General features: G+C 42.3%; 1 protein-coding gene across 2 annotated transcripts in view; it reads right to left on the bottom strand.

Moving 5' to 3' along the window:
- Positions 1–6,173, bottom strand: part of RBM43 (RNA binding motif protein 43) — a 21,122-nt gene extending 14,949 nt beyond the window's left edge. For both annotated transcript variants that reach the window (XR_003676508.2, XM_028477770.2), the window contains exon 1: positions 5,550–6,173. Coding sequence is in view for 1 of the 2 variants with exons in the window: in XM_028477770.2 (XP_028333571.1) it covers positions 5,550–5,552 (3 nt within the window). In the remaining variant the exon portion in view is untranslated. The remainder of the gene's footprint in view (positions 1–5,549) is intronic.
- Between the last annotated feature and the right edge of the window lie 8,413 nt (positions 6,174–14,586).

Below are 14,586 nucleotides of genomic sequence, written 5' to 3' on the forward strand. Positions count from 1 at the left end.
TTCAATAAGTGGTGCTGGGAAAACTGGACAGCTACATGTAAAAGAATGAAATTAGAACACTCCCTAATAGTATACACAAAAATAAACTCAAAATTGATTAAACACCTAAATGTAAGGCCAAACACTATAAAACTCTTAGAGGGGGCTTCCCTGGTGGCGCAGTGGTTGAGAGTCCACCTGCCAATGCAGGGGACACGGGTTCGTGCCCCGGTCCAGGGAGATTCCCACATGCCGTGGAGCGGCTAGGCCCATGAGCCATGGCCACGGAGCCTGCACGTCCAGAGCCTGTGCTCCGCAATGGGAGAGGCCACAACAGTGAGAGGCCTGCGTACCGCAAAAAAAAAAAAAAAACTCTTAGAGGAAAACGTAGGCAGAACACTCCATGACATAAATCACAGCAAGATCCTTTTTGACCCACCTCCTAGAGAAATGGAAATAAAAACAAAAATAAACAAATGGGACAAAATGAAACTTAAAGGCTTTTGCCCAGCAAAGCAAACCTTAAACAAGATGAAATGACAACCCTCAGAATGAGAGAAAATATCTGCAAATGAAGCAACTGACAAAGGATTAATCTCCAAAATTTACAAGCAGCTCATGCAGCTCAATATCAAAAAAACAAACAGGGCTTCCCTGGTGGCGCAGTGGTTGAGAGTCCGCCTGCCAATGCAGGGGACACAGGTTCGTGCCCTGGTGCGGGAAGATCCCACATGCCGCGGAGTGGCTGGGCCCATGAGCCATGGCCGCTGAGCCTGCGCATCCGGAGCCTGTGCTCCGCAACGGGAGAGGCCACAACAGTGAGAGGTCCACGTACCTCAAAAAAAAAAAAAAAACCCAATCCAAAAATGGGCAGAAGACCTAAACAGACATTTCTCCAAATAAGATATACAGATTGCCAACAAACACATGAAAGTCTGCTCAATATCACTAATCATTAGAGAAATGCAAATCAAAACTACAATGAGGTATCACCACACACTGTCAGAATGGCCATCATGAAAAAATCTACAAACAATAAATGCTGGAGAGGGTGTGGAGAAATGGGAACCCTCCTATAATGTTGGTGGGAATGTAAATTGATACAGCCACTATTGGGAACAGTATGGAGGTTCCTTAAAAAACTACAAATAGAACTACCATACTACCCAGCAATCCCACTACTGGGCATATACCCTGAGAAAACCATAATTCAAAGAGAGTCATGTACAAAAATGTTCACTGCAGCTCTATTTACAATAGCCAGGACATGGAAGCAAGCTAAGTGTCCACTGACAGATGAACAGATAAAGATGTGGCACATATATACAATGGACTATTACTCAGCCACAAAAAGAAACGAAATTGAGTTATTTGTAGCAAGGTGGATGGACCTAGAGACTGTCATAAAGAGTGAAGTTAAGTCAGAAAGAGAAAAACAAATGCTGTATGCTAACACATATATATATGGAATCCAAAAAAAAAAAAAAAGTCGTTATGAAGAACCTAGGGGCAGGACAGGAATAAAGACGCAGATGTAGAGAATGGACCTGAGGACACGGGGAGGGGGAAGGGGAAGCTGGGACAAAGTGAGAAAGTGGCATGGACATATATGCACTACCAAATATAAAATAGATAGCTAGGTGGAAGCAGCCGCATAGCACAGGGAGATCAGGTCGGTGCTTTGTGACCACCTAGAGGGGTGTGATAGGGAGGGTGGGAAGGAGATGCAAGAGGGAGGAGATATGGGGATATATGTATATGTATAGCTGATTCACTTTGTTATAAAGCAGAAACTAACACACCATTGTAAAGCAATTATACTCCAATAAAGATGTTAAAAAAGTCAAGCTAACCACAAAATTTTGAAGTTGGCTGTATGTTTTCTTCATTGTAGAGTTGAAAGTACATAAGGTAATAAAAAATACATTCTTTTTTTTTTTTTTTTTGGTAAAATTAGGAAAAAGTCACCATAAAAAAATAAAACCCTGGCAATAACATTGGAGCTACAGTGAAGTAAACCCTGCCTTCCAGCACATATCTGAAATAGAATTCAACCACTGAGAGCACATGCTATTGTAGACTGTGCCACCCTGGGAACAGAGGACCAAGTGCAAGTAGATCCTTCCCTGGGCTCACTGTGAACTTGTATTAAGGTTTTAATTTGTTCCCCAGCTCATTTAGGGGAGTGGACCTATAAACTTCTCCCAATGCTTATATAGGTAGTCCAGCTTGATTACACCAGAGCTCAGACATAATCTATCCTAAATTACCCCCAGGGAGGACAGGATGTCTCACAGGTCCAAGTAATGGTTAATAGATCATAAAGATGTTTCGGTTTTCAGTTCAGAGGACTCTATATACTCAGAGTAGGACTTCACTGGGGATAGGCAAACAGCTTCTGACCTCCCCGATCAAGAAAACAGTCTAAGCACACACACAGTGTCCAATCTAACCCAGGAGCATCTTAAAATGAAAGTAGAAGAATAAAAAAGAGAATAAACACAATTAAGGGGAGCAATCAGCAGCACAGGGGAGATTTCAACTATTTCTTGAAGACGGAAAAGATACAGAAGTATGTGGAAGGATAAGACAGAGGGAATCCAGAATAAAGAAAAGGGGCTTGCAATGGAAAGGTGACAAGTTTCATGGCAGAACCTCAGAAATGAAAAAAGGGACCAAAACCAGAAAGATTAGTTGAAAACCCAGCAGCAAAACAAAACTGAATGGACATTCTAGGGAGAATCTGACCTGCTAGTATGGGTGCTGGCACCCCAGAGCAAGCCCCCTCCCCCTCCACTTTCTGGCATTTGAAAGGGCCCAAGCCTAAAGATCATAAGTAAATTAAAGTGTGCATGTTTTCAGTAAATTATAGAACACCAAAAAAAGAGAATCTATTTGACACAGCTGCAAGGAACATTTTTCTGTAAGTGGAAAAAGGAAAAATACACATGACATTGGACCAAAAGGAGAAAAAGTATTCACAGCACACTATTATTAGGCCCTGCTGTAAACAGTATTTACTGTTTGCATAATAATATAGACACTCTCATTGGTTTTTATCTTTTAGACTAATTCTGTTAAATCTTCAAAATACCAAAGACTTAAATATGATTACAGAATAAAATGGAAACATTCAACCCTGTCAATGTAAGAATAAAGGCAAAACTAACAGAAGTTAAGAAAAAAAGATAGAAAGAAAAAGCTATACTTATATTACTGAAAATCATGTAATACCATCAAAATTTTAAGTATATTATGAAAGTTACAAAAATAGTCCACAGGAGAATTTTAAATAATTCTAAAACTTTCAAGCTTGAAAGGTGGGAGAAGTCAGAGGTTACTTGAGTGAAATCCTCATTTATCATAGCAGGAATTCAATAATAGAAAATGCCTAAAGTCAGTGATGACCGCCCCCAGGATATGCACTCTCTCAGCATCTCCTTTGACTTTTCAGCTCATGGTTATTAAAATAAGGCGGCAAAAATGTACCTGCATTTCTTAGAATATAGAGTGTCTTGTCAATTAGTTAATCAATTAACAAATACAGTATTAATGAAGCAGGTGTTCTATATCTGGCAATATGCTGGGTACCAAAGATGACACATACGAAGACATAAAGCACACCCCTCACCCTGAAATTGTTCCACCATAAAAATTTACTGAGCATTTATTATGTGCAGGACACCTGAATGGGCCTTAAGATTACCAACACACACACACAAAAAGAGCCTCTAAGTTATGGATGAGAAGGAGGCAGGCACATACATAAATCATTTCAACAGAGCTTGGTAGGCACAAAAAAGAGGGAGGTCTACTCCTCTACAAGAACAGACCAACACCCCAAAATCTGAGAAGGATACAGGACCATTCACAATAAAGGTCACTTAGGATTAGGAAGCAAGATTAATTCTGGCTAAAGCAGTCAAAGAAGGCTTCATGAAAGAGAGACCTTGAAGGCTGAGGTCAAATTTTAACTAATGGTCAAATTTAATTAAAAATGCAAAAGAGTTCACAGCAAAAGCAAAGGGACATAGGAATGGAGAATGAAAATGGCTCATATTGAGACATATAAAGCAAAGGTAGTGTCTCCTGAAAAGGAAACTCATAATAATTATGGACTCTGTTGTGGGAGGTACTTTTAATGGAGGAAAACGGTTTCTTAAAATATTCAGGCACAAATAAATTGCACAGGAAACAATAAAAATATAAAAATGTGTTCCTCCATCCTAGCCCCAAGTGGTAAGATGTAATTATCCCAAGATAGTTCTTTCTAGAAAAGGAAAAAAAAAAAATGACAGATTTTTGAGACTTTAAGGGGATTTTTGTTTCACATGAGATGTCTTGATTTACTATACATCTGGCTCTAACAGTCCACACCAACCTCCACGGATAAGTGGCTGGTGAATTAGCTTCCTTTTCTTCATCGGTGTCAAAGAAAAATCTTTAAATCAATTTAAATTTGGAAAATCTTACTCCACCTCTGCCCTCATCAATACTAATGCCATATTTCTTTATTCAAATGTCTACATTTATCTTTGTAGTCAAAGAGCTTCTCCTTGATGGCTATTAATCTCTTCTATCCACCGTTAAGAAGAAAAAGAGAGGTCTTGGAGATAGCCCTTTCAAGAGTTACCATATGGAGATACAGAATTTTGAAACATGAGCAGCATTTTGGTCGGCAGGTATTAAAATGACGGCAATTTCCCTGCATCAATGATACATTTTAAGAGACTTTTGACCATAGTATCCGAAAACAAAAAGATAAAAAGAAAAACTGTGAGTTTATTTTTGTAAGTGAAGCACTTGGGAGAGATAATTAAATTTATTCACTGCGTTCGCTTACATTCCTTTTCTCAAAATTAGGTGTCTATTTTCATTCACGTTGCCTTTACCGCCACCGGTAAACAAAGTCGCACTTGCACTTCACAATTGCTTGGGCACTTCTGACCGGGAATTGAAGGCCCTGCCACTGCTGTTAAGCGCTTGATACAAAGTACACGGAAGCCCAAATCTTAAATTTGCTAACTGTTCTTGCTAGGCAGAAAAGTTGGTGACAACACAGAGCCCTTTGTGTCTGGAGAAAGAACTAAGGTCACAAGAGAAAAGAATTCCCGCTAAGACGTCAGGCTGCTTTCCCAACTTGTGTCCTTGGCTCGAATCCTTTTTGCTGGCCCTTTACAAAAGGAAACGGTGGCCTCCATTTCTGGGCAATCCTCTCCTCTCCTGCTCCCAAAGTGTGGCAGGACAACAGTTAAGCCTTAACACAGGCTGCGAGGCCACTCGTCGACCAAACAGCTGTGTCCCTGACAACCAGGCACTAGGTGCCGGAGGAGGCCGCGGCGATGCGTGCCTTTGCCGCTGGCCTGCGGTGAATTTCAGGAGCGCGCGGAAGCGCCACCCGTACAGGTGAAGAAAGACCGGGCTAGGTTTGCCTTCGGGGTCCCTCCCTACGCCTCCCCGGTCACCCCGCACCCTCGCCCGTCCTGCCCTGCTCCGCGTCCTCCTGGGGGACCGTGGTGACGGGACGAGGACCACTCCGCCCTGCAAAACCCAAAGCAAAAGCAACTTGCCATGGCGGAGGAGAGACGCGCCCTCGGCGGCCAGCGGGGCCCACAGCTAGCGGAGCGCGGGCGGGGCGGTGGGAGCTGGCTGACGGGTTTTGGTTTCGGTTTTCTGTTCCCTCTCGTTTGGAGACCGCCCCTCCACCCCACCCCGCGGTTCTGCGGCCTCGGGGCCTCGGGGCCTCGGGGCCTCGGGGCCTCGGGGCCTCGGGATGAGAGCCCGGACCTGGGGCGGCTGCTGTCCGGACGCCCTCGGTAGTTTCGCAACTTTTGAAATCAAGCTGGAGAGAGGTCGGGGGGATTCCCCGGCGGGAATGCGGGGATTCTCCGGGTGCTGTGTCTGTCCTGTGGGCAGTGGAATCTGGATCGTCCTAACTACGCCATCTGTATCTCCCTAGTTGTGTTCTCACCGCACCACGCCTGTTTCTCCTCTTGTCCCCTGCCCAGGACCAGTGGCCAGGTGCTTAGGGCACAGGATGAAAGGTCCCTGCTAAAAGAGAGCTCACCATCCTGGCCATCCCGTGCTCAGATTCCTGAGTCTGGCACCTACAGGATCACAGGGAATCTACATACATAGCTTCAGAGTCAAAGAGAGCATGCGTAAGAAAAGCTGGCTAGTATGCAGAAGTTCAATTCCACTCCTAAGAAATACAAATTGAAATCATAACAAGATCCCCTTTTTCCATGATTAGAGTAGCAAAAATTTAAAAGTGCTGGTAATACCCAGTGTCAGCCAGAATGTGAGGAAACATCAATGTTGCTGCAAGCATAGATAGGTGTAAGCATTTCTAAGGATTTGGGCCCCTCTCAAAAATGTAAAGTGCAAAAAAAAAAAAAAAAAAGTAAAAATGCATATATATCCTTAGAATTAGCAACTCCACTTTCAGAAATGAACTGAAGTTACAGTGCACGAGTAGAGCTAAAATATTGTACAGCTATTTTAATTGTGCATTGCTTGTAATACAGTAATTTTTTTCGGAAAGTCTGGAATCCACCCAGTTAAACCATGAAATAGAACTATTTATTATATGGTTGATGGCACATCTGTAAGGCCTAAGGCTATGAAGATTTTAAAACAATGAGGTAGATCTATATGTAATTCCCCAATTTATATTTTATATTCAGATTCCTACACTTAAATGCCCACTTGAATGTCTGATAAGCATGTGAAGCCTAATAGGACCTTCCTCCCATTCTTCCCTCTCAGTAAATAGCACTATCACCCACTGAGGAACTTAAACTCAGAACTCACTTGTCTTCCTTAATTCCTCTTTTCCTTAGCTCCGTTAGTACATTCCATAAACTGCACACTATCTCCAACTCTATCTCTACCACCCAGATCAACTGTGTCCTCTGCCTTCAGCCTTGTTCAATTCATTCTGGATACCACACCCAGGATGATGTTTTTTAAATGTAAATCAGGTTTGATCCCTGTCTGAACACTTCATTGTTTTCCCATTGCACTTTGAATAAAATTTACTTCCCCACCAAGCGGGCTTTTCCTGGCCCTGTTTCTCCGTCATTGCCTGGATGGCTCCTCCCTGATATTCACTTAACTGGCTCATTGCTGTCATTGGAGCCTTAGCTCAAATGAGCCCTCTTCAGGGAGACTGTTTCTGATCACCCAGTCTAAATTTGTCCCCCCAGTTATTATTCTATCACCCTGTTATTCCATCTTAATAGCACTCACACCTTTCTAAAAATATGAAGACTTTTTTCTTATTTTTTCTTACCTGTCACCACCCCCCCCAACACAATAGACAGTAGTGTTGCAGGAACGGGGACCCATTCCAGGTCCGAGAGTGGGCTCTTGTCTAACTCTCAAAAATGAATTGTCTGAGGAGACACACGTGCTGACAAAGCAAGAGACTTAATTGGGAAGAGGCGCTCGGGCGGAAAGCAGCAGGGCAAGGGAACCAGGAGACCTGCTCTGCCACGTGGCTCGCAGTCTCGGGTTTTATGGTGATGGGGTTAGTTTCCGGGTTGCTTCTGGCCAATCACTCTGACTCAGGGTCCTTCCCGGTGGCAGGTGCATGGCTCAGCCAAGATGGATTCCAGCGAGAAGGATCCTGGGAGGTTTGTAGGACATATGGACTGGTGTCTCCTCTCTCCTTTTGACCTTTCCCGAATTCTTCTGGTTGGTGGTAGCTTGTTAGTTCCATGTTCCTTACCAGGACCTCCTGTCCTAAGATAACTCATGCAAGTGGTTACAGTAGGGCGTGGCCAGGGCGGGTGGTTTTGGTCAGTGGTTCCCCTAACAGTAGTGCTGCTCACCAACATTCCTTGTTGTCAATTCAGTCCCATGTGGAGGGATCGCCCTTCTCCCTTTGATGTTAGGCATGTGGCCATATGATTCATTCAGCTAATGAAATGTGAGGAGAATTGACATGTCTCATATTTGGATGGAAGCATTTCATTGCCAGTGCAAGAGTCTGCAACTCTCTCTTTGCCTTGGTGCACATAGAAGCATGTATTGAAGGCAACATGCATCAGTGAGCCAACACAGCTGCAAGAGGGAGTTGCCTGGAACCATAACAAAATTTACGTGAATGAGAAATAACTTTGATGTTTAAAACCACTGAACTTTTTTTCAGCAATATCACCTAGCCTACTCTGACTAATATATCCAAGCCGTTAGAAAAAAAGAACACCATGAAAATATTTGCAAATCACACATCTGATAAGGGATTTGTATTCAGAATACACAAAGAACTCTTACAACTCAAAAATAAGATAACCCACTTAAAAATGGACAAAAATTGAATAGATATTTTATCAAAGCAGATACATGAATTCATAATATGCACATGAAAATATGCTCAACATCATTAGTCGTTAAAGAAATGCAGATTAAAACAATGAAATACCACTCCATACTGACTAAAATGGTTGTAATCAAAAAGACAGATAACAGCAAATGTCAAGAATGTGGAGAAATGAGAACTCTCATGCATCGCTGGTGGGAAAGCAAAATGTTACAGCCACCTTTGAAAACAGTTGAGCAGTTTATCAAAAGTTAAGCATAAATTTACCATATGACCAAGAAAATTCACTCCTAGATAACTACCCAAGAGAAATGAAAACATGCATGCAAACAAAGACTTATAAGCAAATGTTCATAACATTATAGTAATAGCCAAGAAGTAGAAATAACCCAAATGGCCATCAATTGCTTAAAGGATAAATAAAATGCATTATACATATATACTATGTACATAATATATATATTATATGTATATTATATATATATATATACACATACACACATTTATACACAATGTAATATTACTTGGCAATAAAAAGGAATGAAATACTGATACATGCTAAAACAAGGATGAAGCTCAAAAAAATCATACTAAGTACAAAAAATCTAGACACAAAAGGCCATATAGTGGCCACATTTAACCAGAAAAGACAAATATGTGAAGAGAGAAAGTAGAAGAGTGATGCCTTGGGCTGGAGGTGGAAACAAAGATTAACTGTAAATGGACATGAGCACCATAATCCAAACTGGGATCCTCTCCAGGGAATAATAAGAGATCCCAGATTAGAGTTGACAATGCAGGTCTACTCATCTGTGAGATCAAATCTGACCCAGGGTGACCCTTAACCTTGTATGTGCCAGCTATTCCAACCTGTATGTGCTGACAGCATTCAGGACATGCTACCCCAAAATATGGCTCCTTGGCATATTGAATATTTCAAACTGAAGGAAATGGCATGTACTAGAAGGACTTTCTGACTTTCCCCCCCAAAGCAGGTCATAAAACCCTCATGTGAGAGGTGCCCTCCCTATACCCACAGGAAAGGAACATCCTTATCTCCAAAGACAGAGGGACACAGAGAGGAATCTGAGTGACTAGGCCTTAATAAGCTTCCCTCAGTTTACTACACTTAGCTGATACTCTAGGTCCTATCATTTTCTAATTTCTACCACAGTACTCTTCATCAACCCTAGCATGGAAACACTCGGGTTTAACCATTTCTTCCCGTCTTAGTTTCCTTGTGAAGCTTCCCATGTCACAAAAAATTTATATTAAATAAATGTGTATGCTTTTCTCCCATTAATCTGTCTTTGTCAGTTTAATTTCCAGATCCAAACAGGGACCCTAAGAGGCTTGAGGAAAACTTCCCCCACCCAGTGCCAGACTGTCTCTGAGGAAGCATGAGTCCAAATGTGGCCAAAATAATTCTAGCAACTTATTACTAAAACTACATCCAAAAAAAAAATTTTAATCTCTCATAGCCCCAATTAGAAGGCCTCCTATCTCACTATACTTTTTTTCTGTCTCACAGCTTAAGTAAAATCATACTGGTCAACATTTTCCTGAATATTTTTAATTTGCGATACCAAAAAACCAAAAACAAAACCTATTACTAGATGTTTCACCTGTATCTTGATAATTACTTATTTTCATAAGATGTGGCATTCATTGGGAAGATTTCCAAAAATAGGATAAAAAGAAAGTTATTTTTAAAGGTGTAGCAGTCAATGCTGAAAGGGAGCAGTGAAATAGTCCTTTCTTGCACTATTTATAAAAGTACAGACTGATGCCTACCTTTCTGGAAAGCAATTGTAGCCATATGTATCATGATCCTTAAAAGAATTTATATCCTTCAACCTGTCATACTAGTAAGTATCACCTTGAAATAAGGTCAGAACTGCAGAAAAAAGATCTGTATAACAAGATATATAAAGGTTTATGTACACCTTAGCACTTATAAGTACGAAAAAATTGGAAACAATCTTAATGTCCAACAATAGGAAAAAATAACATGGGATACTTTCACAAGGTGAAATGTAACATGATTAAAAAATAAAAAGACTGGAAAGGAGGACATAAAAATGTTCACCATTATCTGTGGGGGTGAATTTTTGGTGATTTTTATTATCTTCAATATACTTTGTGTATTTTTCAAGAATAAGCATCTTTTTCTTTGCAAATACCAACAGGATATCATTAATGCTATTCACTATACAGTTTTGGCTCTCTGCCTTCCAAGCATATGATAGGATTGAACATCCAAGTTCTTTTATAGTTGGGTGGAGCTCTATATTTAGTTCTGGTTGAGTTGTGAATGGAAGGAACATTTTTGTACCAAGAATTTTATTGCCAGTTCAAGACCCTTCAAAACTCTTTTCCTCTGGCATGGCATCTGGCAATAAAATTGGTGGCTGCTGTTACCCTGGTTCACTGAGTGTCTACCATGAGCATTCCTTTCGTTGACCCAACATGGACATGTAGAATGAGCAATGAGTAAACTTTTGTTGTTTTAGGCCTCTGAAATTTAGAGATAATTTGTCACATCAGCATCACATAGTCTATCCCAACTGATACAGAAATTGGTATTCTGAAGTGGAGTATTGTTGTAGTGAAAAGGAAAGGACAGGAAAGGGAAGGAAGAAGAGAAGAGAAGAAAAGAAAAAAGAAAAGAAAAGGAAAGGAAAGGAAAGGAAAGAAAAGAAAATCCACAACACAACCTAAAATACAGGGTTTGGCTCAGAGACCAAATGGCAAGTGATTAGAAAATAGTTATCAGAGATTAGGATGCTGATCCATATTATGTAGTGGAAAAACATTTGGTAAAACTGTCACACATTATAGCTTGGAAGGCAAATAATATACCTACTTAGCTTGTAGGTTTTTTTAAAAAAGTGTGAAAACCAAAATTAGTAGCATATGTCTTGGTGCATTTAACAAAGTAATATAAGAAAGAAATAAGCTTAGAAAATAATTTGGCCAGTTTGAAAGCAGGAATAACAGGGAATAGATAAAGTCCAGAAATATGGGAACTTGCAGGGTTGGATGTAAACAACACTTTTCATTCTCAAATGATAAAACTGAGAAGACCTTTGAGTAAAAAAGGCTGATTAGAACTTTGCTTTACAGCAAGGATCAAATCAATGATCAAATCAAGGTTTAAATCTCTGAACAAGCTAAGGTCCCTCAGAGCAAAAACAGCAAGTAAGATTGCGGAATTCAATAAACCCTTTCAACTAGACTAATTCAGTGAAAAGAAATTATAAGTGTCCTGATAGACTCAAATCAAGTGAAGAGAGGGAGAGAAGGGGGCCAAGAAATCAGAAAATTACAGCTACTCTAAAAAGAGAAGTCTAGAAAAAAAAAACAACAACTGTAGGTGTGGCTATTGGCATATGTAAGCTGACCAGACTTTAGTCTATTTTAATAGATAAGAAGCCTGTTAAGTTTTTTAATTACACCACCTAACTTGCCACTGGCCCAGGTAAAGAGACTATGACTGTTCAAAACTTTAAAAACTTGGTCCCAAACATTAATCGTAGGAAGTGTGCCAAGTGAGGAAGCTTTTCAGCCTCCAAGAAAAATATATTATGAATCTCCATTCTAGATATGGCCCAGGAAAATAATGGAAAACGAAGAATGTCCAGGAGCTATGAGGACAATGAGCAAAAGAAGAATTTCCAGAGTGGAATCACAGCCTACCCAATAACTCCATGGGATTTCAAAATGGCTTTGGCCTAGTGACTGCTATGTGTCTCCCATTCTTTCCTTTTTCAAATGTGAGAGAGTTGATTGCAGTTATCTTGTTCTGGTCCCACCACTGTATATTGGGGGTCTCTAGATAAAGAGAAGTAACATTCATCACTGATACAGAAATTTCCACATATCACCTAGGCTTCTTGCACTTTGAGTATGTTGTTATGATTGGGTGAAATTTGGGGGTTTTCTCCCTTGGGGATGGGGTGAGTGTTAGTGTATTTTGTGTGTGTAGAAGAGTGATCCAAATATTGATGACCAGGAAGGACCTTCAAGATGGGGGAGGAGTAAGACGTGGAGATCACCTTCCTTCCCACAAATACATCAAAAATACAACTACAGGGCTTCCCTGGTGGTACAGTGGTTAAGAATCCACCTGCCAATGCAAGGGACACGGATTCAAGCCCTGGTCTGGGAAGATCCCACATGCCATGGAGCAACTAAGCCCATGCGCTACTGAGCCTGTGCTCTAGAGCCCATGCGCTGCATCTACTGATGCCCCTGTGCTCTAGGGCCTGTGCTCCGCAACAAGAGAAGCCACCACAATGAGAATCCCGCACACCACAACGAAGAGTAGCCCCCGCTTGCCGCAACTAAAGAAAGCCCGCGTGCAGCAACAGAGACCCAACACAGCCAAAGATAATAAATAAATAAAAATAAATAAATTTTTTTAAAAATACAACTACATGTGGAACAACTCCTACAGAACACCTACTGAACGCTGGCAGAAGACCTCAGACTTCCCAAAAGGCAAGAAACTTCCCACATACCTGGGTAGGGCAAAAGAGAAAAGGAAAAACAGAGACAAAAGAATAGGCATGGGACCTGCCCCTCTGGGGGGGAGCTGTGAAGGAGGAAAAGTTTCCACACACTAGGAAGCCCCTTCACTGGTGGAGATGGGGGGTTGGCGGGGGGAAGCTTTGGAGCCATGGAGGAGAATGCAGCAACAGGGGTGCAGAGAGCAAAGCAGAGAGATTCCCGCAAAGAGGACTGCTGCCGACCAGCACTCACCAGCCTGAGAGGCTTGTCTGCTCACCTGCTGGGGAAGGTGGGGGCTGGGAGCTGAGGCTTGGGCTTTGGAGGTCGGATCCCAGGGAGAGGACTGGGGTTGGAGGCGTAAACACAGCCTGAAGGGGTTAGTGCGCCACAGCTAGCCAGGAGGGAGTCCAGGAAAAACTCTGAAACTGCCTAAGAGGCAAGAGACCATTGTTTCGGGGTGTGCAAGGAGAGGGGATTCAGAGCACTGCCTAAACGAGCTCCAGAGATGGGTGCAAGTGGCGGCTATCAGCACGGACACCAGAGATGGGCATGAAACGCTAAGGCTGCTACTGCAGCCACCAACAAGCCTGTGTGCAAGCACAGGTCACTAACCACACCTCACCTCCTGGGAGCCTGTGCAGCCCGCCACTGCCAGGGTCCCGTGATCCAGGGACAACTTCCCTGGAAGAACACACGGCACGCCTCAGACTGTTGTCATGTCACACTGGCCTCTGCAGCCGCAGGCTCGCCCCGCATTCTGTACCCCTCCCTCCCCCCAGCCTGAGTGAGCCAGAGCCCCCGAATCAGCTGCTACTTTAACCCCATCGTGTCTGGGTGGAGAACAGACGCCCTCAGGCAACCTACACACAGAGGCAGGGCCAAATTGAAAGCTGAACCCCAGGATCTGTGCGAACAGAAGAGAAAGGGAAATCTCTCCCAACAGCTTCAGGAACAGTGGATTAAATCTCCACAATCACCTTGATGTACCCTGCATCTGTGGAATACCTGAATAGACAATGAATCATCCCAAAATTGAGGCAGTGGACTTTGGGACCAACTGTAGACTTGGGGATTGCTTTCTGCATCTAACTTATTTCATGTTTATTTTAGTTTAGTATTTAGAGCTTATTATCATTGGTAGATTTGTTTATTGATTTGGTTGCTCTCATCCTTTTTTTTTAATATATATATTTTTTCCTTCTTCCCTTTTTGTGAGTGTGTATGTGTATGCTTCTTTGTGTGATTTTGTCTATACAGCTTTGCTTTTACCATTTGCCCTAGGGTTCTGTCTGTCCATTTTTTTGGATAGTTTTTAGTGCTCATTATCATTGGTGGATTTCTTTTTTGGTTTGGTTGTTCTCTTCTTGGTGCTCCAGCCAGATGTCAGGTCTGAGCCACGGAGGTGGGAGAGCCGAGTTCAGGACATTGGTCCACCAGAGACCTCCCAGCCCCACATAACATCAAATGGTGAAAGCTCTCACAGAGATCTCCATCTCAACACTAAGACCCAGCTCCACTCAACAACCAGCAAGCTACAGTGCTGGACACCGTATGCCAAAGAACTAGCAAAACAGGAACACAACCCCACCCATTAGCAGAGAGGCTGCCTAAAATCATAAGTTCACAGGCACCCCAAAACACACCACCGGACGTGGTCCTGTCGACCAGAAAGACAAGATCCAGTCTCATCCACTAGAATACAGGCACCAGTCCCCTCCACCAGGAAGCCTACACAGCCCACTGAACCAACCTTACCCACTGGGAGCAGA

The sequence above is a fragment of the Physeter macrocephalus genome, chromosome 2 (genome assembly GCF_002837175.3).
Source record: "Physeter macrocephalus isolate SW-GA chromosome 2, ASM283717v5, whole genome shotgun sequence".
Taxonomy (NCBI): Eukaryota; Metazoa; Chordata; class Mammalia; order Artiodactyla; family Physeteridae; genus Physeter; species Physeter macrocephalus.